This window comes from Sorex araneus, chromosome 3, assembly GCF_027595985.1.
Source record: "Sorex araneus isolate mSorAra2 chromosome 3, mSorAra2.pri, whole genome shotgun sequence".
Lineage (NCBI taxonomy): Eukaryota > Metazoa > Chordata > Mammalia > Eulipotyphla > Soricidae > Sorex > Sorex araneus.
Genome location: NC_073304.1, coordinates 173,496,890 through 173,524,822, shown reverse-complemented (window position 1 = coordinate 173,524,822; position 27,933 = coordinate 173,496,890). Strand labels below are relative to the sequence as shown.

At 48.9% G+C, this 27,933-nt stretch overlaps 2 protein-coding genes and 2 non-coding genes across 4 annotated transcripts in view; all 4 read left to right on the top strand.

Annotated features, from left to right (window-relative positions):
- The window catches only part of CLMP (CXADR like membrane protein), a 93,821-nt gene extending 76,403 nt beyond the window's left edge, over positions 1-17,418 (top strand). The window contains exons 3-7 of the mRNA XM_055131373.1: positions 6,045-6,246; positions 7,329-7,496; positions 10,767-10,889; positions 12,424-12,565; positions 13,769-17,418. Coding sequence (XP_054987348.1) covers positions 6,045-6,246; positions 7,329-7,496; positions 10,767-10,889; positions 12,424-12,565; positions 13,769-14,069 — 936 coding nt within the window. The 3' untranslated portion in view covers positions 14,070-17,418. The remainder of the gene's footprint in view (positions 1-6,044; positions 6,247-7,328; positions 7,497-10,766; positions 10,890-12,423; positions 12,566-13,768) is intronic.
- A 4,194-nt stretch (positions 17,419-21,612) lies between these two features.
- Positions 21,613-25,790, top strand: HSPA8 (heat shock protein family A (Hsp70) member 8). Its single transcript, XM_004604760.2, has 9 exons — positions 21,613-21,770; positions 22,274-22,483; positions 22,802-23,007; positions 23,136-23,288; positions 23,375-23,930; positions 24,150-24,352; positions 24,557-24,755; positions 24,891-25,123; positions 25,368-25,790. The coding sequence occupies exons 2-9, from the start codon at positions 22,279-22,281 to the stop codon at positions 25,551-25,553; spliced, it is 1,941 nt and encodes a 646-aa protein (XP_004604817.1). The 5' UTR covers positions 21,613-21,770; positions 22,274-22,278; the 3' UTR covers positions 25,554-25,790.
- On the top strand, positions 23,995-24,081 carry LOC129403775 (small nucleolar RNA SNORD14). The gene has a single exon (XR_008629437.1). It is a non-coding gene; the product is annotated as a small nucleolar RNA SNORD14 (small nucleolar RNA).
- LOC129403774 (small nucleolar RNA SNORD14) lies at positions 24,403-24,488 on the top strand. Its single transcript, XR_008629436.1, has one exon. It is a non-coding gene; the product is annotated as a small nucleolar RNA SNORD14 (small nucleolar RNA).
- Positions 25,791-27,933: the final 2,143 nt, after the last annotated feature.

The following is a 27,933-nucleotide window of genomic DNA, read 5'->3' as shown; positions in this document are numbered from 1 at the left end:
TCCCAGCTAAACGGGGACTTCAGCTAGTGATGACCAGCAGGTCTCAGAAAAGACCCACCAATCGGATAGTGGGGCAGCTGCCAGTCTCCAATGAAGGAGGGTGCACCTAACCTCCCGAGCACTTTGGGGGAGCCCCCCATATCTGTTCCCATATCCATTAAGGGAAAGGAAGGCCTTTTTTTTTATCTTTTTGGGTCACACCCAGCAATGCACAGGGCTTCCTCCTGGCTCTACACTCAGGAATCACTCCTGGTGGTGCCCGGGGGACCCTATGGGATGCCGGGAATCGAACCCCGGTTGACCACGTGCAAGGGAGAGGCCCTATTTGGCCCCAAAAGGATGGGCTTGAGTCTAAGCAGCTTATGGAAAGAATCACTTCCCTAAATCGCCCTCAAATAAATTTTTCACTGTACCACATTGCCTTCCCGCCCCAAGTTCGTATTTAGAAAGTCTTTTAGAACAAATTCTTGTTAACATGGAATCAGGGGGCTGGAGCCATAGCACAGAGGGTAGGGCGTTTGTCTTGCACGTGGCCGACCCGGGTTCAATTCCCAGCATTTGATATGGTCCCTTGATCACCGCCAGAGGTGATTCCTGAGTGCAGAGCCAGGAGTAACCCCTGTGCATAGCCAGGTGTGACCCAAAACAAAAACAAAAACAAAAACATGGAATCTGGTGTATCAGGTGGAAGCGCCCAGACTAAGGAACTCAAGGGCTGATTTGAGTTTTGTAGAGAGAAGGGAGGGTCCATAAATACCACTGGGCCCTTAGGGAAGAGCAAAGGACTTCAGGGCTGAGGAATACCCCTGGGGGATGCAGGGGAGGCAGCAGCTCCTCTGTGAGCCCATTTTCTTTTTTTTCCTGGGTGGGGCCTCCAGCAGAGGGAGCCGAGCACTGCCCCAGGGAGATCCTGACAGTTTTCTCGGGAGCCTCTATTTTTTGGCGGATCAGAAATTTCTAGTATGCCAGGTCTTGAGCTGAAAATAATCTTGCTTTGTTTAATGTTGGGGGGGTGGGGGTGTCACACCCAGTGGTGCTCTGGGCGGACTCCTGGCTGTGCACTCGGGGATCAGTCCTGGTAGGGCTCATAGCTGGGAAGAGAACCCAGGCCAGCCGAATGCAAGGCAAGTACCCTCCCCTCTGTCCTATTTCTCAGGGCCCCAGAACAAATTGTTATGCATGTGCAAACAGGTGTACATTAGGATGGCATATCTTGGCCTCCAGCACCTCTCATAAAACTCATTTGAAGGGGCAGAGAGAGACTACAAGAAGTAGGGTGCTTGGGGCCGGAGCAATAGCACAGCAGGGAGGGAGTTTGCCTTGCATGCGGCCGACCCGGGTTCGATTCCCAGCATCCCATATGGCCTCCTGAGCACCACCAGGAGTAATTTCTGAGTGCAGAGCCAGGAGTAACCCCTGTGCATGGCCGGGGGTGACCCAAAAAAGAAAAAAAAAAAGGAAGAAGTAGGGTGCTTCAATGGCCGCTCAACACCTTTATTGCAAACCACAACACCTAATCAGAGAGCGAGAACGAAAGGGAATACCCTGCCATAGTGGCAGTTTGGGGTGGGGGGAGACGGGACTGGGGAGGGTGGGAGGACCGCTGGGTTTACTGGTGGTGGAGAATGGGCACTGGTGAAGGGATGGGTTCTCGAACTTTGTATGGGGGAAACATGAGCACAAAAATGTATAAATCTGTAACTGTACCCTCACGATGATTCACTAATTAAAAATTTTAAAAATATAAATAAATAAATAAAAGAAGTAGGGTTCTTGCCTGGCATGCAGCTGACCCGCTTCGATCCCCAACACCCCATATGGACCCCAGAGCCCACCAGGAGTGATCCCTGAGTGCAGAGGCAGGATTAAACCTTGAGCACTTGGCTGGGTGTGACTCCCAAACAAGAAAACTCACTGGGGAGAGCTCAGAGAGAGCAAGCCGGAAGCGTGGGATCCATCACCTTAGCACCCAAGAAGCTGGCGACCTCTCAGCATTACGCCGGGTTAGCCCTTAGACCGAGTCTCTAGCACAGCACCCAAGGGAGCATGTTCTTAGTGTTTCTGGAATAAATCAGAGTTGCAAAGCCTCACCCAAGACAGCCCAGAGCAGCAGACACATGCAATTGGAATGCCCTCGAAAGGGCTTCCAGAAACTTTTTGTCCAATTCTTTGCAAATAAAAATGGTGCAAAGAAAGACTATGCAAGAGAGCAAAGAAACACTCTTTTGTCTGAAGATCCTGTCCAGGGAGGAGATAAAGTGGACTTGGTGGGTGGGGCTAGGACACTGATTTTGAATTTAAAAAAATGAATAGGGGTTCTTGATGTAGAGGGAGAAATGAGAGTTTCTTCAGTAGAAAACAGAGTAGGTAAAGGCACTGGAACACAAACAAAGCATTCATATTATAGAGAGGAAACAACTAATCGGATTACACTCAGCAGGTGAGGTGAGCTGGACGGAAAACGCAAATACCTATGATTTCAATCAGAAGACAAATATGAAACAGCCAAAGCAAACAACAGAAACAAACTTAGATTCAGACAACAGAAAGTGCCAAGAAAGAGACAAGGGGAGGGCTGGAGTGATAGCACAGCGGGTAGGGCGTTTGCCTTGCACGCGGCCGACCCGGGTTCGATTCCCTGCATCCCATATGGTCCCCTGAGCACCGCCAGGGGTAATTCCTGAGTGCAGAGCCAGGAGTGATCCCTGTGCATCGCCGGGTATGACCCAAAAAGCAAATAAAAAAAAAAAAGAAAGAGACAAGGGGAGAGAGACAGAGAGACAGAGACAGAGGAAGAGAGAGGAAGAGAGAGGAGAGAGAAAGAGAGAAAGAGAGGGAGAGAGAGAGGGGAGGGGGAGGGAGGGAGGGAGGGAGGGAGGGAAAGAGAAAGAGACACAGAGAGAGACAGAGAAGTGACCAGGCAGCCAGAAATAGGAAAGCAGAGTTTAAAATTAAGTTGGAGGGGGGGCCACTGGCTGGATAGTCTAGCGGGGCAGGCATTTGCCTTGCACATGGCTGACCTCAGTTCAATCCCTGATATTCCATATAGTCCCCGGAATTTGCTAGGCTTGATCCCTGAGTGCAGAGCCAGGAGTAAACCCTCAGCAGTGCCTGGTCTGTTCCCAAAACAAAAAAACAAAACCAAATGGGGACTGGAGCAATAGCACAGTGGGTAGGGCTGTTTGCCTTGGACGCGGCCAACCCGGGTTCAATTACCAGCATCCTATATGGTCCCCTGAGCACCGCCAGGAGCAATTCCTGAGTGCAGAGCCAGGAGTGACCCCTGAGCATCACTGGGTGTGACCCAAAAAGCAAAAAAAAAAAAAAAAATGAAGTTGGGGAGAGAAGTCCCGACATGAGAATTGTCCCAGTAGAAGTGTTGATCGAAGCGAGGAGCAAAGTTGAATAATGAAAGTGTCTTTGATGCATATTATCTAATATGGTGTTAATTTTTCTCACTGAACTTCACGCCTGCTTGTTGGAAAAACTGGAGGAGATTGGGAGGTCGGAGGAGGAGGAACTATTTCTTCTCCCTGCTCGTTTTCTAGCGCCTGGCACAGTGCCTGGCGGGTGAGCTCAGTCAATATTTGCTGAAGGAAAAGAACGTGCCAAGAAAGCAGGAAGAGAGTGGGGGTGGCCGGGGGCCAGAGCATCATGCACAGAATTTTCCCGTCTTGACTGACACGGCACTGGTGGCTTCCAGTCGTTGAGAGAAGCGTTTGATGAGCTGTGAAGCATCCCAAGATTGAAGATGGGGTTAAGAACTGAAGCGAAGCGAACGTTGGGAACAGCTGCAGTTAGATATCTGCTGGGGAGGACAGGCACGCTGGCCTCTCGGTGCCCTTGGGTTTTTCTGGAATGTTCCCTCCTGCCCTCCTCTCCTGCTCTCTTCGCTCTGAGTGGACTCATCTTTCAAAGCCTAGCTCTAGGGCCGCTAACTTATCTGGGACGTTCAGATACTATTACAAGGGCCCTGGACGAGGCTCAGGAGAGGACACAGGCTGAGTATGTGAGAGGTGGGGTTTGTTAGGGTCTGGTATCGATAGTTTGCCCCCTCTCCGAATCTGCACAAAGAGTTTAGCCAGTAATGTGACACACAAGTGGAGTGTATTAAGTCAGCTAGCTGGGGTCGAGCTTTCGGGCACGCAGGCCAAAGCAAGACGACGAACAAGGGAGAAGCCGTAAGTTTTATAGTCAATGCTTACATCATAGCCCACGCTTACAAATTTAAACAAAAACGTTTTTTGTTTAAAACAAATTTAAACAAAAAAGTGAAAATAGCAGGTTTCATAATTCAGAAGAAAACATAATTTCAAATAGTACAAACAAGTAGTTACAGATAGGTCATCTAGACATGTTTTCAGAACATTCTGGCGGCTGCCCATCCCACCTGCGACCCTTCTATAGCAGATAGCGGTTATGAAACTATTTGCCAAGGCTGAGTTTTCAGCCCAGTTGTCCTTTCCTTGCAGATGGCCAGGGGGGAGAAGCGGGGTTTTAAGAAAAACAAAAAAGATTTAAGTAAAACAAAACGTGAAGCAGGAACCAGGCATGATGGAGTTGCTCCTGCCCTGCTCCGTGTGCAACAGGTTCAGTCCCCAAAATGGCTCTACTCATGGGGCTGGAGCAATAGCAAAGCGGGTAGGGCGTTTGCCTTGCATGCGGCCAACCCGGGTTCAATTCCCAGCATCCCGTATGGCCCCCTGAGCACCGCCAGGAGTAATTCCTGAGTGCAAAGCTAGGAGTAACTCCTGTGCATTGCTGGGTGTGACCCAAAAAGAGAAAAAAAAAGGCTCTACTCAAATCCTGGACCAACTTGCTGTCTGAGGAAGGGGGATAAGGACCATTTGGGAAGACTGTGTGAGAAGTGAATGACTTGTAAAAGGATGGAGCATGAGCCCAGAGAAATTGCTTTGTAGGCTAAAACACATGCTTTGCCTGCAAGAGCTCCCAGCTCAGTCCCCAGCGCTACACGGTCCCCTGAGCACCCATTAAGAGTGTCCTCCCGGAGTATAAAATAACATCACATGAGGCTGACACCCAAGGACAGTAGATACAAGGGCCAGGGGGATTGCCCCATATCTGGAAGACTGCTTCATGAGCAGAGGGGAGAAGGCAGATGGAATAGAGAAGGGATCACTAAGAAAATGATGGCTGGAGGAACCAGTTGGGATGGGAGATGCATGCCGAAAGTAGATAATGGACCAAACATGATGACCTCTCAGTGTCTGTGTTGCAAGCCATAATGCCCAAAAGTAGAGAGAGATTATGGGGAATATTGTCTGCCATGGAGGCAGGGGGAGGGTGGGAAAGGGAGGGTATACCTGGGATATTGGTGGTGGGGAATGTGCACTGGTGGAGGGATGGGTGTTTGATGATTATGAGATTGTAACCCAAACATGAAAGCTTGTAACTATCTCACGGTAATTCAATAAAATTAAATTTTTTTTTTTAAAAAAGTGACTCCCAGGCACCAGGAGCTGGCAAGATAGTACAGTGGTTAGGGTGCTTGCCTTGCACGAGTCTGACTCAGCTTTGATCCCCAGTATCCCATATGGTCTCCTGGAATCCTGCCAGGAGTAATTCCTATGTGCAGAGCCAGGAGGAAGCGCTGAGCACTGCTGGGGAAGGAAGGGATGGAGGGAGGAAGGGAAGGAGTAAGGGAGAAATTGAAGGAGTAAGGAAGGAATTGAGGGAGGGAAGGAAGGAAGGAAGGAAGGAAGGAAGGAAGGAAGGAAGGAAGGAAGGAAGGAAGGAAGGAAGGAAGGAAGGAAGGAAGGAAGGAAGGAAGGAAGGAAGGAAGGGTCAAAGGAGGGAATGGGAGGGGGGATGGAGTTTGGTGACACTGGTGGAGGGAAGTTGACGCTGGTGATGGGACTGAAATATTGTATGCCTAAAACTCAACGATCGATAACATTAAAAATCACGGTTATTTAAATTTAAAATACCTTAAAGAAGAAAGAAAACGGTTCTTCCTCATCTCCACCTGTGGAAGAGGAAGGCTGAGAGCCACTCTGCCTGACCTGGCCTCGGTTTACCCGCAGGTGATCACTTACTCCAGCCGCCATGTCTACAATAACCTGACCGAGGAACAGAAGGGCCGAGTGGCCTTTGCTTCCAATTTCCTGGCAGGAGATGCCTCCCTGCAGATCGAACCCCTGAAGCCCAGTGATGAGGGCCGCTACACCTGCAAGGTGAAGAACTCGGGGCGCTATGTGTGGAGCCACGTCATCTTAAAAGTCTTAGGTAAGATCAGGTCCAGAGGATGTAAGACCCTTTATGGCTGAGGTCCCTGGGAAGGATGGGCAAATACTTCGTGGAGGTCGAAGATCCCTTGTTCACGGGCCAGACTGATAGTACAGCGGTGAGTGTTTGCCTTGCCTGAGACCAGCCCAAGTTTGATCCCTGGCACCCCATAGGGTCCCCCAAGCCCCACCAGAAGTGATCCCTGAGCACAGAACCAGGAGTAAGCCCTGAGCTCAGCCGGCTGTGGCTCAAAAAAAACAAACAAAAAAAGAGACTTCTTGTTCAGTACTTTATATTTTACATTCAAAGTTTACCTCATCCAATTCTTTAGGAAAAGGAATTGGATATAAGTTTTGTATTATAGCCACGGTGAAAGAAAAAAAAATAGCAATTTGCCATGATGGCCCATTATAATATTAAATTTTACCTAATATTTGGAGTATGTCCTGATATTTAACTTAAATCTCAGGACAGTTCAAATTAATTTCTGTCTTCTGACAGCAAGAGCTATTAAATTCTCCTTTTCCTTTTTTTCTTTTTTTGGTTTTGTCTTGGGGTCACACCCAGCAGTGCTCAAGGGTTACTCCTAGCTCAGTACTCAGGAATTACTCCTGGCAGTGCCTGGGGGACCATCTGGGTGCAAAGGCATCAGCTGCAGGCAAGGCAAATTCCTTATCTACTGTACTATATCTCCAGCCTCTAAATTCTACTTTCATTGATTCCAAATTAAGCAACTTCCATCCCTATTTTGGTATTAGTAAAACCACACTTAATCTTCCCCAAATTTCCAGTTAAACAACAGACCCTCTATTTCGAGAAGCAAGAGGGAATTTTCTCAGGCAGCTTCTGCAATTTGCGACATCCTCCTCGGAAGGGACTAGAAATGGGTGAATGTGCGTGCAGAGGATGGGGGAGGGGTGCATTGCTCAGGGTGACGTGAGAGACGGCTTTATTGCAAAAGATTCCCCCCGGAAGTTAAACTGAGTGGGTAGAAATGGGGAAGCAACTCAACAGGTCATCATTGTCCATTGACTTTGCCTTTGTAGGGGGGATCTTTGAATCTTTGCCTTTTCTTTTGGTAGTGAGACCATCCAAGCCCAAATGTGAGCTGGAAGGAGAGCTGACGGAAGGCAGTGACCTCACCCTGCAGTGCGAGTCATCCTCAGGCACCAAGCCCATCGTGTATAACTGGCAGCGGGTCCGAGAGAAGGAGGGAGAAGATGAACATCTGCCTCCCAAATCTCGGATTGGTGAGTCATCATCTTTCTGCGGGTCCATTGAGAAAGAACCACAGTATTCTTTTCTTTTTTTCTTTTTTTTTAATTGAGTCACAGTGATAAACATATTTACAAAGTTGTTCATGATTGGGTTTCAGTCACATAATGTTCTGACACCCGTCCCTTCACCAGTGTATACTTTTTCCCCCATGAATGGGCCCAGTTTCCCTCCCGTTCTCTCACTTTTCTAGTCTCTTTCTCTCTCTTATTTTGGGCCTTATGGTTTGCAATATAGATAATGGAAGGTTATCAGGTATATCCCTTTATCTACTTTGAACACTCAGTTCCTGTCCAAATTGATCATTTCCAACTACTATTGTCATGCTGATCCTTTCTTTATCCTAACTGTCCTTGGCCCCCTACACACTCTTGCAGCAAGCTTCCAACCGTTCACTGAGCTTCCAACCGTTCACTGAGCAGTCCTCCTAGCCCCTGTTTACCCTCACCTTGGATATTAGTTTCATAATATATAAAAGCAAAAAGCATATTATATATCACATATGATATTATATATATGTATATATATATATATATATATGCAGGCTAAAGCGATAGCACAAAAGGTAGGGCATTTGCCTTGCATGCAGTCAACCCAAGTTTGATTCCTCCGCTCCTCTCGGAGACCCCAGCAAGCTACCGAGAGTATCCCGCCCGCACAGCAGAGCCTGGCAAGCTACCCGTGGCATATTCAATATGGCAAAAGCAGTAACAACAACGCTCACAATGGAGATGTTACTGGTGCCCGCTCGAGTAAATCGATGGGCAATGGGATGATAGTGACAGTGATATGTTATATATAATATCCCACAAATGAACACAATCATTCTATATCTGTTCCTCTCCTTCTGACTCATTTCACTCAGCATGATACTCTCCATGTCCATTCATTCATAAGCAAATTTCATGACTTTATTCTTCCTAACAGCTGCATAATCTTTTTTTTTTTTTTTATTGAATCACCTTGTGGACCACCCGGCATTCCCACCAACAATGAAAGAGAGTCCCCTCCTCCCCACATCCGCAACAGCACTGGTTGCTCTTGTTCTTTTGGATGCATGCCAGTCTCTGCGGTGTAAGATGATATCTCATATGACAACATACTCTTATCTGTGGGTTCTAAGAGTTTGCCAGCAGCTCTCCATATGACCTTGGATACACTTTGCATTTTCATTCATAAACTAGAGCCAAAAAAATCTGTCCTTTCTGTCCTCAAATGGTAAGCAAAAGTGGTGAGATTAGGAAGAAATAAACTGTTTATCATTTAGTTTGGGGGTGGGGGTCATGTAGTTCCAGAGATTGAACCCAGGACCCTGCATTTCACAGTAAGTACTCTATTAGGGCCTCTTTGTTTCTGCTTGTAACCACCTGAGAAGGTTTCACACACTCCTAGGTATAAGTCATAGGTGTAAAAATAGCAATTTGCAAGGCCAGAGAGATAATACAGCAGGTAGGGCATTTGCCTTGTAAGCGGCTGACCGGGTTCAATCCTCGGCATCCCATATGGTCCCACAAACATCGCCAGGAGTAATTCCTGAGTGCCAGGCCAGGAGTAATCCCTGAACACTGCCGGGAGTGGCACAACAAATAAAACAAAACAAAAAAGACCAAGACCAATCGTTTTTTACATTTTGGGCTATCGAGACCACACAGTACTGTGATAGAACCTGGGTCCTCTGCATGCCACATGCTCTTAGCCCATTAAGTAGTCTGTCTGGCCCTAAATCAAAGTTGTAAAAAGTTATGGGGGTCAGGACCGAGTTCAAGAAGTTAGGCTCTACCACTTCGCCACATCTCTGGTCCCTGAAGGATTCAGTATTTATTTTTGTCTGGCTGGTTTTTGAGCCAACCTCCAGGCCGCTTTCCACATGCTCGGGCCAGGCCTCACACAGGAGTGGACATAGTCCTGGACCACACATCATCATAGAGGGAAATAAATATATATGCCTCTCAGAGAGCCCGGCAAACTACTGAGTATCTGGCCCGCATGGAAGGGCCTGGCAAGCTCCCCATGGCGTATTCAATATGCCAAATACAGTAACAATAACAGGTCTCATTCCCCTGACCCTGAAAGAAGCCTCCAATCATTGGGAAAGACGAGTAAGGAGAGGCTGCTAAAATCTCAGGGCTGGGATGAATGGAGATGTTACTGGCACCCGTTAGAGTAAATCGATGAACAACAGGATGACTGATCCAGTGATACAGTGATGAGCCAACCTGGCAGTGCTCAGGGGTCACTCCCAGGGGTGTTCAGGGGTGCTGGGGACTGAACTCAGCTCCTCCATTTTATTTGCTTTGTTTCATTTTGGGATCACACACACCAGTGCTCAGGGCTACTCCCCCCACACACAGTCTTCAGGGTTCCTTCCTGGCAATGCTACTCAGGGAACCACATGGTAACTGGGATCAAACGTGGGCATACTGCACACAAAATTGTGCTCAAGTTATTGGGCTCTCTCTCTGGACCCAGAAAGTGTTAAAAGGCTCAAGGGTTAGCAGGACAGAGGAATAGTACAAAGGGTAGGGCATATGCCTTGCACAAACCCAACCAGAGATCAATTCCCAGCATCCTATAAGATTCCCTGAGCACTGCCAGGAGTAATTCCTGAGTGCAGAGCCAGGAGTAACCTGAGCATTACCTGGTATGGCTCCAAACAAAACAAAACTAGAAAAAAGTTTCAGGGTAGGTCACGACTGTGCAACTAAGATAGGCTGTACAAGGGCAGCCATTGGCCCCTGGAGGGCTCTCTACAATTTTAAGGGCTGGAGAGATAGTTCAAGGCTTAAAACTCTATAACCTGGGACTGGAGTAATAGCATAGCGGGTAGGGCGTTTGCTTTGCCCATGGCCGACCCAGGGGTTTGATTCCTAGCATCTCATACGGTCCCCTGAGCACTGCCAAGGGTAAATCCTTAGTGCAGAGCCAGGAGTAACCCGTGTGCATTGCTGGGTGTGACCCAAAAAGCAAAAAAAACCAACAACAACAACAACAACAAAACCCTCCATAACCTATGGTCCGTCGGCACTGCCCAGAGTGGACCCTAAACACAGGGCCAAGAGCTGCCCATGAGAAATGCCAGACTGGGGGCGGGGGCGGGGGGAAGGACTATTCATACCTTCTTTCCATGGTCCAAAAAGGTTTTCATTCTATTATCATCTCTTCTGACTAGGTAGAGCATCTCAGGTCAGTGAGAAAATAACACTTAATAGTGGCCCTAAGGAGATCCTATTCTTTGTACTCCACAGACTACAACCACCCGGGGCGCGTCCTGCTGCAGAATCTCACCATGTCCTCCTCTGGCCTGTACCAGTGCACAGCGGGCAACGAGGCGGGCAAGGAGAGCTGCGTGGTGAGAGTGACTGTGCAGTGTAAGTATCCGAGCAGCTGGGCTTGGTCTGGTTTCACAACCAAGCTACGGGGCAAAACCTATTTAATCAGGGCTGGACGATAGCACAGCGGGTAGGGCGTTTGCCTTGCACGTGTTCGACCCGGGTTCGATTCCCAGCATCCCATATGGTCCCCTGAACACCACCAGGAGTAATTCCTGAGCGCGGAGCCAGGAGTAATCCCTGTGCATCGCCAGGTGTGACCCAAAAAGAAAAAAAAAATATTAATCAGGGTGCTGGAGAGATGGTATAGTGGGTAAGGTACTTGCTCTGCACGTAGCCAAACTAGGTTCAGCCCCTGGCATGCTATCCGGTCTCCTAAGCACTGCCAGGAGTGATCCCTGAGCACAGAGCCAGGAGTCATTCCTGTGCACAGCCGGATGTGGACCAATAAATACATAAATAAATACCAGGGCCAGAGAGATGGCAGAGTTGATCAGATGTTTACCTTGCATGGGGCCAACCCATGTTCGATCCTCAGCACTGCATATGGTCCCCAGAGCCCCACCAGAAGCAGAAAGGACCTTGGAGCCAGGATTAAGTCCTGACCATTCCTGGGTGTGACCAAAAACAAAACAAAATAATTATAAACAAAATAATTACAATAATAGCTTGGGGGCTAGGGAGATAGTACAGGAGTAAGGCATTTATTTGCCTTGCACGCACTGGCCCTGGTTCCATCTCCATTGCTTCATATGGTCCCCCCAAGCACCACCAACAGTAATCATGAGCTCAGAGCTAGGAGTAAACCCTGAGTATAGATCGTCATGGCCCACAATCCTCTAGCCTGCCAACATCATAATAACTACCTTAGGGGGCTGGAGAGATAGCTCAATGGGACCATCACATGCTTTAGGGAAGGCTCAGCACAGCATGGACCACCCCCCAGCACCACCAGGAGTCGTCCCTAACCCACTGCTGGCTGTGACCCCAAAACATAGCAAAATCAGCTTACAATAATCCTAATGTTGGGCTGGGAAGATCCAAAGGGATGGATCAGCATGGGCCTTGCATGCCTTTGTGCGCATCTGCAGGACAGCTGCCCGCCCCAGCACTACTGGCCCTATTTGTTGGAGTTTTTTTCTAGAAACCTTACTATTTTTAAAATTTTTTTTTCTTGAGTTAGGTTCTGTGATTTATAACACTGTTAATTATGGCTTCCCAGGCACTAATTCCAGCACCACACCTGTCTGGCCCGATGTGACCCCACGTCACCAGGCTCAAACATGGAATCGTCAGGCCAATGTAGCTGGGCCAGTTATTGTAGGAAGTGATCCCCAGGCCCCTCCTCGGGTCATCCTCATGTCAGAGTGGTATGTTTTGGGTAGCACATTCTGCTACCCTCCGATCTAATCGCACACAAAGGGCAATTAAATTGGGAAATAGGAGGAGAGGCGTAAAGATCCGGAAGCACGCATCCCGTTGCCGGGTTTTTGTTTTCTGCATTCATCTAGTCATTCATCTATTTCCTAGCTCATGTTTGGTTTCACTTCTGCTTTTGTTTCTGAGAAAACAGATGTGCAAAGCATAGGCATGTTGGCAGGGGCAGTTACCGGCATGGTGGCTGGCGCGATGCTGATTGTCTTCTTAGTGTGGCTGCTGATCCGAAGGAAAGACAAAGAGAGATACGAGGAAGAGGAGAGACCCAATGAGATCCGGTAAAGCTCCCTGCCCAAGCCCTTCCTCCAATAGGCTTCCTTCCTAGGACAGTTCCATATGGACCAGCCCACACTGATGTCCCACGTCCTCAAAGGATGATTCTGGTGTGTAAGGAGGCAGTCTGGGGAGAGAAAGTCTGGTTTTCCCCGAGATTTCTGTAAAACCACCCACTGGGGAGCCTTGAAAGCTGAACTTGGGGTCGGAGCGATAGTACAGCAGGTAGGGCATTTGCCTTGCATGTGGCCGACCAGGTTTCAATCCCTGGCATCCTATATGGTCCCCCAAGCTCCACCAGGAGTGATTCCTGAGTGCAGAGCCAGGAGTAACCCCTGAACATCACTGGGTGTGACCCAAAAAACAAACAAAAAAACAAAAAAAAACAAATTTAGGAACTAGAGAGAGCACAGTGGGTAAGGCGCTTACTTTGCATGCGGTCAACCAGGTTCAATCTCCAGCTCCCTGTCTGGGCCCTTGCGCCCCACCAGGAGTGATTCCTGAGCACAGAACCAGGAGGAAGCCCTGAGCACAGCTGGTGTGTCCCAAAGATTAAATAAGTAAATAAATAAAACAGAACAAAACTGGAGTAAGTCTGAGAGCCAGAGAGAGGCCCAGAGGGTTGACTTCATGCGTTGGTTCCCAAGCACCACCCGTAAACAACAAAGAGGGTGGAAGTTCATCTTGTTCCTGATTCACTGCCACTTATAAAGGGCGTAGGACAGAGACTGTGCGTGGCCCCTGGGCCATGTTGGAACCCGGAGAGCGATCCCGGGTGAGCAAAGTGGTCGTCTTCCCCGAGCTCTTGGCGGGCCCATGGGCTAACATCCATTTTCCTAAGCTAAAACTAAACCTTGGTCAGTTGGTCAGGGCAGAGCTGCCCAGTTCCCTGGGGTCTCACCCTTCCATAGCTCTCAAGGCCCCAGATATTGGGAAACCTCAGGAGGAAGCGGCCACCTCCGGCTGGTTAGCATTAAGATGTACCTTTGCGGGGGCTGGAGCAATAGTATAGTGGGTGGGGCTTTTGCCTTGCACTTGGCCAACCCAGGTTCGATCTCCGGCATCCCCTATGGTCTCCCAAGCACCACCAGGAGTGATTTCTCAGTGCAGAGCCAGAAGTAACCCCTGAGCCTTGCTGGGTGTGACCCCAAAAGCCACAAAAAATCAAAAATGTATCTTTGCTTTCTTCTCCCCCTCCTCCTTTTCAGAGAGGATGCAGAAGCCCCCAAAGCACGCCTGGTGAAACCCAGCTCCTCTTCCTCAGGCTCTCAGAGCTCCCGCTCGGGCTCGTCCTCCACACGCTCCACTGCAAATAGTGCCTCACGGAGCCAGCGGACACTGTCCACGGAGGCGGCGCCGCAGCCCGGGCTGGCCGGCCACGCGTACAGCATCGTGGGGACAGAGGTGCGGGGCTCGGAACCAAAGAAGGGGCACCATGCTACCCTGACCAAAGCCGAAACCACGCCCAGCATGATCCCCAGCCAGAGCAGAGCCTTCCAAACCGTCTGAGGGAGAGTGGACCGGACTCCCGCGCCCCCTCCGAGCCAGGGTCCCAGGACTCTGCTGAGCTGCTGAAGCTCCGTCACCAGCCACTCACCCCCCTCGAACCAGGAGTGAGGTCACCACGTCGCAGCGAGCTTTGCATGGAACACAGCCAGAACGCTTTTTTCGGACGGGACACCCGACATGACAGAGTGAAGCCCTTCATCTCTACAAAAGGCATCTCAGGGCGTCCTGGCACCAGAGTGGGGGAGAGCCGGAGTCTTAAACTGTATTGGTGGACTGGTGAGAAAAGCTGGGGAAAGGGAAGTGAACACACTTAAAATTCTCACCTGAAATTTTTTTTTTTTGTATCAGTATTTTGTTCACCGTTGTCAAGAAGAAATGAGGTGTTCACAAATTTTCTATGCATTTCTGCAAACCTAGTTGATGATGATGATTACTCAGATAGTCAAGCAGAGCCCACAGCCTTATATTACACCTCTCTCTGCACCTGGACTGGGCTGAGAAACTTCAAGAAACTCCCAGAAAGGAGCCTCGTCTCTTTGATTCTGACTTGACTTCACTTATTCGCCATAGGCTTGGAGAGTTATTTCAAGAGGAGTTGAAATCGTGGGGGATGGAAAATGATTGAGTTTCTCCCACTCTACTACTAATCTTTCTACTTATAGCGTACCTTTCTACTTACATTGTAGAACTACAAAAGGAGTTCAAAACATGTGACAGGGGACTGTGAAAACTTTTTTCTCGATGAATTTTAGAGGGCCACTGACAAAATATCAGAAATACAGAAACTGGAGCGACTGTGGATTCTCCCTCCGATCAGATGACCCACCGTGAGGCATAACCTACCTGTCTCTGGAGCAAGGAAACATGCACTGTGACATTTCCCAGTGTCTTTAGAAAGAAGTTTCTAGAGAAGAGATTTTTGAGGATGCCGAAAAGGCCATCTGACGTGACATTCTCTTCTCTCTCAGATGAAGCCAGAATTTCAAGAGTAGATTAGAAAGGGTGATTGGAGTCATGTTCTCGTAATATGTTAATGATCGTTATGAGGAAGTTTCGTGTGGCACTGACCCGGGAGCTTCCTCCATTTATTTTAGGGAAAGGATCTGAACCTGGGACTTTTGACAATTCGAGGCCTTAAATTATCAAAAAGATCAGGGATTGCCAACATTAACCAGTGGCAATGAAAGTAAGTCATAATCAATCCCTCCTTAGAGGTAGACACAGAAATTCAGTATTTTCCCCCAGCTCAGCCTCCCGGGATGTCTGCTTCCGGACTGGTAGGAAAGGAAATTAACATTCAGGGAAGAGCTGGGAGAATAACAATGGGTGGCAGGAGGGAGCTAGGTGAATGCCTGTTCCCATTTTAATTGTCAGCAACTTCAAAAGAATGAGCAGAACCGCTGCCAGAATGGCTGATTGGAAGAGCTGATTCTTGGGGGGAGACGAAAAAGAGTCTGAGAAATCAGCAGCTTCCAATATAGCAACTGCCTTTTAAATTGTTTAGACTACTGAGAGTCAAATTCATTCTACAGCAAGAATACTAAGTTTGAAATAACCCCTCAAGGAACCTAGAGCAAACATGAACCATTGGAAGCGCAGAATATCTCGAGATTTAAAAGGAGGGCTGAGGATGTGGTTCAGAGGTAAAGCACATGCCTTGCTTGTTGGTTCCATCCCTGAAACTGCAAAAAATATATACAATTTTTTTTTTTTTAATGGGAAGCAAGCAATTGGGAAAAGAAGTAATGTGAGGCCGATTAGATATTACAGGGGCAACTTCCGTCTCTTCCACGTGACCAACTCCAGTTCAATCCTTGGCACCACAAAGGCCCAAGTACGGTCCCGGTGGCACCATAGAATCCAAGTAGCACCACATTCCTCACTTTGAACTATCGGCCTGCTTGGCTGAGAATTGCTGGAGTGGTCCCTAGGCTGCCTGAGCACCACGTGGAAGGACCCCCTGCCTCCCCCAACATATACCCAGAAAAGAAAAAGTAATGGTAACTGTAAGGATGAAAGCTTTGCTTATAAAAGTGAATCAGGGTGGGCCCTCTGACTGGGCTTGCAGAAATAAATAACTTTGCTACTTTCTCTTTTCCTTAAATAAACACTTTACTTCAGCATCGAAATAACAACAGGAATCGGCTACTTCAAGGAAAATGGATGATCAAGGAAAAAGCCCGTCTCTCTGGGTTTTCAGTTTCTATACCTAATTCTCACAATGGTGCCCTCACCTAGTGCCAATATCGTTCCTTCTAAGATCCTTTAAGAAACAGCAGATTATCCTTGGGTGAAAGTTGAGATCTGAATTTGTTCTGTTTTAGAAAGTGGGAAATAAAGAGACTTGCAGAAGTAAAGAATGCTTTCTGTTAGTTTAAGAGGGCTTGCATATTCGGAATGCTTCTTGTACTAACACTGCCTCATTGTAAGATATAAACCCCTTCCTTACTCAACTTTTTATTCTTCTGGTAATATGCCTCCGGCAACTTGTCACTTCTGCTCTGTGATTCTAAGAATTTTCATTTCTAAAGTACCTGAGCCCAACAAGTATTTTATGGAGGCTGCAGCTCTATCAACTTGCTTTTATCATTATTTGCTACCTTTGAATTTAAGATTTCCTGCCTAATGCCTTTGAAAGCAGGAACCAGTCCCCTTTGCATGAAAAGGAGGTTTAGATTATTAAATATGTTAATTACTAGAAGACTAAAGTACCAGTTGAATATCCAGATCATCTTGGAAATCTGTTCATACTGGAAATCCAGACACACTAAAAAAAATCACAGATCACTACCTTAGATCTGAGAAATTATAAGAAATTGGAGAGGGAGCTGATAAGCTCAATAAACTGATCTTCGCAATGATAGTTTTGTTCTTGGAGTCAGGGATTTGGGTTTACATGGACAGGCTCGGAGCATAGGATAAAGTTTGAGCCATTATTGATTTCCAAACAGATTCCACTCACTTTGACTGAAAAATTAATTCAATCAATTTGATTCTTTAATTTGAAACAAACAGAGAGGATAAACAGTAGAAGAAAAAGTGTAGGAGGAAGATACAGGTGGAATGATGTGGATATTTAGAGAATAACCCATTTCAATAAAATAAGCCAAACTTAAAACCTGTAAAATAATGAAACGGATGCCTTTGTTGTCACACTGTATAAAAACAATTTCAGAATGCTATTGAAAAGAAAAGACATAATTTTGCCTCATTTCTGGTGTTAAGCTGTTTATATTTTCATTCTAACTTCTAAGTTGCCTTGTAATTGGGACTGTATTTGATGGCAAAACCAAATATTTATTACAGATGCATCTGTGTCCGCAATTAAAAAATAAATAAGTGAAAGTGATATTGGAGAGGCTGAAGGTCATAACCTGCTCTGGAATATTGTGTATTAGTTTGCTGCCAGCACAGAACTCAAGACTAAATGTGATCTATTATTTGCTGATTTTATTCACTCATATAGCAAGCTTCACAAAGAAGCTAATATACATACTAGAAATTCCAAGTTCCTATCCTTCAGGACTTTATTAAATTAACAAATAAATATTTACCAGGCAAGTATTTATGCCAAGGTAAAATGCCAACAGAAAATACCAACATGATTCAACCTGATTTGAAAAGAAGTAAAGATTCAGAGATTCAAATAAATCTGAAAAAGCCATCCCAGGATAAAGACTATTAGGTACTAAGTACCCTTCTCTCTTCTCTTCCCTCCCTCCCTCCCTCCCTACGAAAGAGTACTTAGTACCTAATAGTCAAAATACTTATCAAGTATTAGTACTAATTGATATTGCAGAATTATAGTACAGCAGCTAGGGCATTTGCCTTGCACACTGGCTGACCTGGGTTCAATCCTCAGCACCCCAGATGGTTTCCTGAGCCCACCAGGAGTGATCCCTGAGTGCAGAGCCAGAAGCACCTTCAACGTGGCCCAAAAATAAACAGACTTTATCTTCTGCATTGTAAACCTGGGGCTACCTCAGATAATGTAGTTTCAGAGGACAAACTCAGACCTCAGCCATGCTAGGCATGTGCTCTATCTCTTGAGGTAGAGCTTGGGATTAACCCTGGGTCTCCTGCGTACAGGCCACACACTACATCACTGGAGGCCTTATGCTCTGCCACTTACCCTACCTCCAATTCTCCCAGACCCCTGTTCTGCTTCTTTGGTGGGGCTCAGAGGGCAGAACCTGCAGTTCTCGTGCTCAGGGGTCACTCCTGGCAGTTCCTGGACCGGGAATCGAACCCAGGCCTCCTGCTTACAAACCATGGGCTGTCTGAACTCTGGGTATTCACTGCTACAGAGAGGGGTCCCCCAAGCCAGCAGAGTTGGGTGGCTTCTGTTTTCCACCATCGTCAGTGGGTAAATTCTCATATGCTTTTCAGACGTTAGTTATAGGGGCTGCGAAGTATGATGCCATAGAGATACTTGAGAGAGATGTTTGAGAGAGAGATTTGATTGGGGAACGGAGCAAGAGCTGAGTGTGTTTCTAAAGTTTCTCCTGCAGTGTAAGCTAATAAAAAGGGCCCAAGAATCTGGAAGTAAAACAACCCGGCTTGACTCAATCAACTGTTTATCTTCCCACCAATAACATCTCTGAATCTCATTTTTTCTCCTAACATAAACATAATCAATAATCTTAATCGAATACTCTCAGTGATTTTTATTTTTTTAAGTATAGCAGGCTTCATTTGGAACGGCAGTCCACATCTCAAAAGGGGAGATGTGGGCAACACATGGGCTCGGCAGCAACACGTGAGCACAGGCAAGCACATGGGCTTGAGCAGCACAGTACACAATCTTGATCATCTTGAACTATCTTCCTGGCTCCAGAGAGAAGTGTTTTGAAGATAAACAAGCAGATGAAAGCTCTTTGAACAGTTGTAAAAGCATCATATAAAATTCACCTTTTGACCCCGGATGCGGGTTCAAAGGGCAGGAGCACATGCTTTGCATACAGGAGCTCCAGGTCAGATCCCAAGACAAGCCTGAGGCCCCCTCACTCAGGCATCTGGGTGCTACCCTGGGGCATCCCCCAGGGGCCCCCAAATGAACAAACTTCTTGCTGATCCAGGTTCTATCCCCAGCACTCCTTATGATTCCTGGAGCCCCATCAACGTGACCCCTGAGCACAGAACCAGGAGTAAACCTTAAGCACTGCAGGGTTGGGCCCAACAAACAAACAAACAAAAAATGTAACCTTTCTGGGAGATACTTGTAAGAACTCTGGTCAGAAAGGTAAATATGTAAAGGAAAAATTGGGGGGTGCTGGAGCGCATGCTTTGTGTGACAGAGGCGTAGGTCCTTCTCTGGCTGGTCCCCATCACCACCAGGCTAAACTCTAAGCCACAGAAGGAAATTCTTTCTACTTTCGTTTGGTGTTTGGGCCACACCAGCTGCGCCTCTCAAGGCTTACTCCTGGCTCTGCGCTCAGGGATCATTTCTGGCAGGGCTTGGGGATAGGATCAGGTACCAGGATAGTCCCGGGGCTGGCCGAGTGCAGGGCAAGCGCCCTACTCGTTGTAGCATTGGTCTGACCCTTTCATGTATGTTTTGGGTCACATTCCCATGATGCTTAGGGGACCATTTGGGATGCCAGGGATCCAACCAGGGTTGGCCTCGTGCAAGGCAAACGCTCCACCAGCTGACCTCCTAAGCACTGCTATGGGGGTGCTGGGCCCTGGCATGCAGTTCCCCAAACAGATCTCGGTTCCTTGGTCACGAAAAACAACACACTTGACTCTTGAGCCATCTCCCCAGTATGGAAAATTCTTTTTTTTTTTTTTTTAAATTAGTCTCTGGGTTTTCCTGGTTTGGACCAGGACACAGTGCCTGACCACTCCTGACTTTTTCACACAATCTGGACATCTTTCTAATTACAGCCATGCCCCTAAAAATAAAAAAAAATCTGTTCACCCCCAAATGTCTTTTCACCTACCTGTACCTACTTATAGGAACATAAGTGCCCCGCCTTTTGCACGGAACACGTGGCTAGGCTAGCCGAGTGTCCCCAGTGGGGGGGGGCCCTGGAAGGACAATGCCCTGAGCACGCTCAAAAGACCGAAGCGCGAGCCATTCAGCCGCCAGGCCTCTCCTGGGGCCCTTGTTTAGTTTCTGCGGAAAAAGTCAAGGCAGGGGAAGGAATTGACTCATGGTGCTGAAAATAAAAGGCTCAGAAAGGACACGGGGTAACCCGAACCTCGCCCCCCCTTCCCGGCAGCCCGGGGCGGTGAGGGGAGGGGAAGAGGGAAACAGCCCATCAGTGGGAGGGTAGAAGGTTGCAGAGGGCTGGGGTTCGCGCCGGAGCCTGGGCCTGTATTCCCTAGCTTCCATGGAGGGAGGGGGGTGCAGAGGGCCGGGCTGCGCGTTCCGAGTGGCCCGGGCCTGTATTCCCTGATCTTCCACGCTGGGGGGGGGGGGGTTGCAGAGAGCTGGGGGTGCACGCCAGGAGTCCAGGCCTATATTCCCCCGAGCATCCGTGCAGGGAGGGGGATGCAGAGAGCTGAGGGTGCGCATATGGAGCTGAGCCTGAATTTCCCGAGCTTTCAAGGAGGGAGGGGGGTGCAGAGAGTTGGGGATGCGTGCCCAGGCCTATATTCCCCAAGCTTCCGTGCTGGGAGCGGGGTGCAGAGAACTGGGGGTGAGCGTATGGAGCCGGGACTGTATTCCCCGAGCTTCCATGGAGGAAGTGGGGTGCAGAGGGCTGGGGGTGCGCGCTCCTAGCATGGGCCTGTATTCCCCGAGCTTCCATGGAGGGAGGGGCGGGGTGCAGAGCTGGGGGTGCCTGTAGTTCCCGAGTTTCCACGCGGGGAGGGGGATGCAGAAAGCCGGGAATGCGCGCCCCGAGCCCCAGGTCGGGCCTGTATTCCACAAGCTTCCATGGTGCGACCCCCACCCCCAGGCCTCTGCCTGGGGGGGCCGCCGGCTGCAGTTCCGAACTCTAGATCGTCTCTGGGGTCCCGCCGTGGCTAAGCGGGCCGACCCCGCGGTGGCTGAGCTGCTCCCTCCAGGGCCAGACCCGGGGGCCCGCGGCCGGCTGAGAAACGTGGGGCCCGCGGAGTCCGGCGGGGTGGGGGCGGGGAGAGGAGCGCGACAACCTTCGCGGCCATTTTGTCCTGGCCGCACTTCCGCCTTCTCCCCGCCGCACCCGAGTCCCCCGCGCTTCCTGCCCGGGCGCCCGAGGAGCCGGAGCGCGGCTGGGGCCGCCGCCATTGGCCGGTTCCCGCTTAGCCCGCCCCATCCCGCCCCCTCCTTCCGTCCGCGCCGGGCCGGCGCCTGCGCAGAAGCGGACGCTCCCTACCCTTCCCCCCCCACGGCGCCCGGGGTGACTGAGGACTCCCGCGCGCGGGCTCGGCCGGCCCCACCCTCCCTTTCCCCGGGGCTGTTCGGAGAGCGGGGGCGGGAATGAAAGTTCCAGAACGCGGCGGCGACTGCGTCATGGCGGGGCGGGGGGAGCGGGAGGCGGGAGGGGGCGGGGCTCGGACGGGCTCGGGCTGGCCATTGGTGGTGCGGGCGGGAGCGGCGCGCCCATTGGCTGGAGGGCCGTGACGGGCAGCCGGCCGGGGCGGATCCCTTCTGGAAGGTTCTGAGGTAGGCTATAAGAGCCTGGGTGGCGGGCGGAAACCGGTCTCACTGAACGCGGCGGCCACCGAGCGGATTGCTGTTTCTCTCGCCACGCAGCTGGGCCTTCACGCGCGGTAAGGCCGCAACCCGGGGGAGCCCGAAGGGCGGCGGTGGGCCGCGGTGGGCCGCGGCGACCTAGGGGCTACCTCGGGGTGGGTCGCGGGGCAGCCCTAGGCCGCGGGGGCCCGAAAGCGGGGTCGGGCCCGCGCCCTGGCGCCAGTGGGGGCGGTCGCCTCCGCCTTCGGGGCGCGGGAAGCGGGCCAGGGGCGGCCGCCCGGAAAGAGGAAGCGGCGCGGACACGCGCGCGGCCTGGGGCGCGGCCCCGGCCCCCTCCCCTCGACCACGTGGCCCGGCGTGGCGCAGCCCCGGGGACAGAGGCGGCCGCAGCCCGGGCCGGGCCGGGCCGCGCGATTGGCACGGCGACTCGTGCTGCGGCGGGGTGGCGCGGCAGGCTTGGGGGAGGCGCCCGGCGGAATGTCGGCGGGGGGGGGGGAGGGAGGCGTCATGCCGGAGGGCCCGAGGAAACGGATAAGCCTCCCCGGCGCCGCGTCAGCGTTCCTTCTCCCACCCCTTGCAGCAACCATGTCGAAGGGACCTGCGGTTGGCATCGATCTCGGCACCACCTACTCGTGCGTGGGCGTTTTCCAGCACGGGAAAGTGGAGATCATCGCCAATGACCAGGGAAACCGAACCACCCCCAGCTACGTCGCCTTCACCGACACAGAGCGCCTGATTGGCGATGCCGCCAAGAACCAAGTGGCGATGAACCCCACCAACACGGTTTTCGGTAAGCGGCCGGCCGTTAGGTTCCTGTTGTGTATCGTGTGTGTACGTGGGCCAGGAGCAAGCCCGGAGCAAGCCACTTGGTCTGCGTGAGGGCCCCGGGAACGGTCTGAGAATAGAAGATGACGTTTAACATACTCGGGAGGGCTAGGTTCGTGCTTTTTATAGCGGCGGGCTAGAATCGGAGTGTCTCCGGATACCCGAAGGGCGAGTTTTTCATGGTTAGGCCGTTAATGATTGATTTTGGGATTGCGACTGGGTTTTGAGTTTACAAAGAAAGGCCTCGGTGGAAAAAAAAACATGGGGTTTGTCCTTTCTACAGATGCTAAGCGCCTGATTGGACGTCGGTTTGATGATGCTGTTGTCCAGTCTGATATGAAGCACTGGCCCTTCATGGTGGTGAATGATGCAGGCAGACCTAAGGTCCAGGTAGAATACAAGGGAGAAACCAAGAGCTTCTATCCAGAAGAGGTGTCCTCCATGGTTCTGACAAAGATGAAGGAAATTGCAGAAGCCTACCTTGGGAAGGTAAGGGATGCAGTTTTGCAGAGCCAGCCACAGGGGCCTGAACGGGGATTGGTGCAGAGCCCTTACCTAATGCATAAGGCACAGTAGGTGAAGTCCTGTAACTGAGAACTATTTTTTTTTTATTCCAGACTGTCACCAATGCTGTTGTTACAGTTCCTGCTTACTTCAATGACTCTCAACGTCAGGCTACCAAAGATGCTGGAACCATTGCTGGTCTCAATGTACTTCGGATCATCAATGAGCCAACTGCTGCTGCTATTGCCTATGGCTTGGACAAGAAGGTAGGTTCTCTCAATACAGAACTAGATCCAGGGTGGGCCGTTCAAAATGGAGGAGACATTTAACTTACACTTGTATTCTAATGCAGGTTGGTGCAGAAAGGAACGTGCTAATCTTTGACCTGGGAGGTGGCACTTTTGATGTGTCAATCCTCACTATTGAAGATGGAATCTTTGAGGTCAAATCAACAGCTGGAGATACCCACTTAGGCGGAGAAGATTTTGACAACCGAATGGTCAACCATTTTATCGCAGAATTCAAGAGAAAGCATAAGAAGGACATCAGTGAGAACAAGCGGGCTGTCCGTCGTCTGCGCACTGCTTGTGAGCGTGCGAAGCGTACCCTCTCTTCCAGCACCCAGGCCAGTATTGAGATTGATTCCCTGTATGAAGGCATCGACTTCTATACCTCCATTACCCGGGCTCGGTTTGAAGAGTTGAATGCTGATCTGTTCCGAGGCACTCTGGACCCAGTAGAGAAGGCCCTTCGCGATGCCAAGTTGGACAAATCCCAGATCCACGATATTGTCCTGGTGGGTGGCTCTACCCGTATTCCCAAGATTCAGAAACTTCTTCAGGATTTCTTCAATGGAAAAGAACTCAACAAGAGCATCAACCCTGATGAGGCTGTAGCATATGGTGCAGGTAACTTTGGGAACACTTCATACTAATAGGCAACTCCTTAGGGGGGTGTACAGATTTATTTTTTTCGCTGTGATGAATGATTATTAAACATTCGTAGTTTCCACCAAAAGTTTAGCTAATGATGGCCTAACTTCCTTGGATGTCTGAGCGAGAGATGACTTGAAAGAACATTCCAATTTATCTTTACTATTTTTTAAAAACTGCTTTTTTCTTTTTCAGCTGTGCAGGCAGCCATCCTTTCTGGAGACAAGTCTGAAAATGTTCAGGATCTGCTTCTGTTGGATGTCACTCCTCTCTCCCTTGGCATTGAAACTGCTGGTGGTGTGATGACCGTCCTCATCAAGCGCAATACCACCATTCCTACCAAGCAGACACAGACCTTCACCACCTACTCCGACAACCAGCCTGGTGTGCTCATTCAGGTACGCGCTCTACGTCCAGTCAAGTTTAGATTTTTTTATAAGGCATGATCTCGCTGTGATGACTGATTCCACAACCATTCGTAGTTTCCACCAGAAATCTTTGTGTTGGCAACTCCTTCCTTGGATGTCTGAGCGACCAGTTCTGATGGGGTTGGCTCAATGTGGCACAAAGACCTTTCTAATAGTAATTTATTTCTTACCAAGGTTTATGAAGGTGAGCGTGCTATGACCAAGGATAACAACCTGCTTGGCAAGTTTGAACTCACAGGCATCCCTCCTGCGCCCCGTGGTGTTCCTCAGATTGAGGTCACTTTTGATATCGATGCCAATGGTATCCTCAATGTGTCTGCTGTGGACAAGAGTACAGGGAAAGAAAACAAGATCACCATCACTAATGACAAGGGTAAGCTTGGTCGTGTCTGGCTACGAGCTGTGTTAACAAATGATTAAGATTGTCCTTAATTGGAAGGTATTGTAGGACTGTAAGTCATAGTATTTATTACTTACCTGCCTGAAAGATGTGTTTGTCTGCACACAGGCCGGTTGAGCAAGGAGGACATTGAGCGTATGGTCCAGGAAGCTGAGAAGTACAAAGCTGAAGATGAGAAACAGCGAGACAAGGTGTCTTCCAAGAATTCCCTTGAATCCTATGCCTTCAACATGAAGGCAACTGTTGAAGATGAAAAACTTCAAGGCAAGATTAATGATGACGACAAACAGAAGATTCTTGACAAGTGTAATGAAATCATCAACTGGCTTGATAAGAACCAGGTTTGTTCCTTCCTTATAAATTTTGAATCTTCAAGTAGCTTAGTAAAATTCACAAGGACACTAGAGTCACAGTGATGAATGGTCCAAAACATTCGCGGTTTCCACCAGAATTCCAGGTGTTGGCAACTACCTTCCTTGGATGTCTGAGTGACTCAGTATATATAAACTTGGCTAGCTTTACTTTAATGATACACCTGCTCTTGGTTACCATGGAAATTAAATACAAATTTGCTTTTTTTTCCAGACTGCTGAGAAGGAAGAGTTCGAACATCAGCAGAAAGAGCTGGAGAAAGTCTGCAACCCCATCATCACCAAGCTGTACCAGAGTGCAGGTGGCATGCCAGGAGGAATGCCCGGTGGCTTCCCTGGTGGTGGTGCTCCTCCCTCTGGTGGTGCCTCCTCTGGGCCAACCATTGAAGAGGTTGATTAATCCAGCCTGAGCATATATATGCATATATATATAGCATTGTTCCACACAACATTGAAGGACCCAAATTTGTAGCAAATTCCACGCAATTAAGTTGTTATAGTAATAAGTAACCGGGCATTCTTGATACTTGAATACGGAACATGTGCACAGGGAAAACAAACATTGCACTTTATAAGCGTTGTATCATGAGTGGAAAATGCAATGTCTTAAATAAAACTATTTAAAATTGGCACACCACACGTTTCTGGACTTGATTAAGGGGCAGTAGGTGGGTGAGATTCTCCAGTACTCAGTAGTAGGACAGCTGCTGGTTCATCCCTTTAGATGCAGCTAGGTGTGTAGTCTAGTCCTAGCAACTTGGCATTCCCAGTATTCAGAACTGTTGTGAATGGGGTAATAAAGTAGCTTGGAAACTGAAATGATTAGAAAGTTAAGTTTTCAACAAAATAATCAACATGAGTAATAGAAAAATCTATTACAAAGGCTTAAAAGAAAAAAAGTTTTCAAGGTACATGACTAACCAACTTGGGGAGGGTGTTGTAAAATATGGGTTTATGCGTAACTGATAGCAACAGTCTTGGCCCTAGAGGACATGAGGTTTTAGTGTCTAGTTGAACAATTGGGTAAATTTGCTAAGACTGTTGGAAAGGCTTTCAACTGTAACATACAAAATTTGTTTTTATGGGTACTATAACAATTTTTTTTTTGCTTTTTGGGTCACCTGGTGATGCCTAGGAGCTACTCCTGGCGGTGCTCGGGGCCATATGGGATGCTGGGAATTGAACCCGGGTGGGCAGCATGCAAGGCAAAGGACCTACCCACTGTGCTATATAGTTGTAGCCCCAACAAAATTTCTTAATTTGGAGACAAAGCAAGGGAAATGAGAAGTTGGTGATAAACTGCATACGATAAGTGGAATGAGTGGCAGCAGCCAATAGGAGTCATGGAAGCAGTCCATTTCATAACGGACAATACTGAATTCACCTCATTGCCAAAAAGCTTCCTGGAGGTGGGGTTATTGGTGTAACTGTATAGGGTCCACGTGTAGATTATGTCCTTAATGCTCGTTAAGGAGTTATAGGAAGCCTAATTTGCTTCCTGCAGATTTAATTTGGTCCTATTGCACAACTTCAGCTTAGCAGTTTATAAAGAAATCTAGGTTCCTGCTAAGGGCCAAGTTCTGCAGGTTGCATATAGAGTGCAATTTGACTCAAATATTTGCCTGGTCTCTTATCACTGGGCTTCTGCTGATGAAGCCAATTCAAAGGAAGCCTTGGTCTAGAGTGATGAAAAGTTGCAAGGGAGTTAAAATTATAAAGGACGATTTTCAGTGGTATTTTGAAGGGAGCAAGACAGATCTGTCACTAAGCATGTCTGTTACTTGCTTTAGGACCGGAGAGCTCAAAAGGGCTGGTTCTGCTTGACGGTCGGGCCTCTACAACCAATCCCTAGTACTTCATGGTCTCCATCCCCCAAAGCACCTCTAGGAGCAACCCCTGAAAAGTGGGTAGGAATATGACTCCCCCCTACTCCGCAACATTGATAGTCATTGGGTTTTGCGATTAAGCTTTTCCACCACATATTTGGTTGAATTGCTCAGTTTCAGTGCTCACTGGGGTTTTAGACCCCTATATTTGGTCTTAAATATTTTGGGTTGGGGGCAAAATTGGATCAAGCCCAAGTTCTGGTCAGGAGTAACTTCTGTGATAATGGGGGGGACAAGTGATGCCATGGAGTAAACCACGTTTGGCCGCATGCAAGGCAAATTTGAGTACCTTATCCATTTCAATTAAATTTTGGTTTGGGGCCACACACCCATTGGTGCTCAAAGACTACTCCCCTCCTGGTGATGAGGTCCCTGCACTGCCTGTAATTAGCTCTCTGTTGCCCTGGGGCTCTCATTGCAGTGCTCTCACACTTGGGCTTCAGGGCTTGTAGGTGTTGTCTCTATTTCGCTGGCTGGGGACTCACTCACAGGTGCTCGTGTCCAACTGTAGTACCTCAGATGACACATTTGTGATGCCTGCAATCATGCTATGGCAAACCAGAGGTATAGATCACATTCAAAGATGGGGGGGGGTGGCTGGAGAGAGTACAGGGTTTGCCTTGTATATGGCCAGCACAGCACCCCATTATAGTCCCCGGAGCACCACTGGCAGTAATTTCTGAGTGCACAACCAGGAGTAACCCCTGAGCATCGTCAGGTGCGGCCCCCAAACAAAACCAAGAATACAGGGCAGCTCCAGAGATAGATCTCGGGCCTGAAGGTCAGTTTCCTCTCCAGTTCCACCACTGAACCATCTTGGGCCCCTAAAAATCTGTCCCGTTACTAACATCACAGCAGTACATTAACTTGCTACAATATTGGTATATAACTTCA

Coding starts and splice junctions, on each gene's coding strand:
- HSPA8 (XM_004604760.2), top strand. CDS start 22,279: ATGTCGAAGGGACCTGCGGTTGGCATCGATCTCGGCACCACCTACTCG. Junction 22,484..22,801: donor CCCCACCAACACGGTTTTCG/GTAAGCGGCCGG, acceptor TCCTTTCTACAG/ATGCTAAGCGCCTGATTGGA. Junction 25,124..25,367: donor ACTGGCTTGATAAGAACCAG/GTTTGTTCCTTC, acceptor TTTTTTTTCCAG/ACTGCTGAGAAGGAAGAGTT.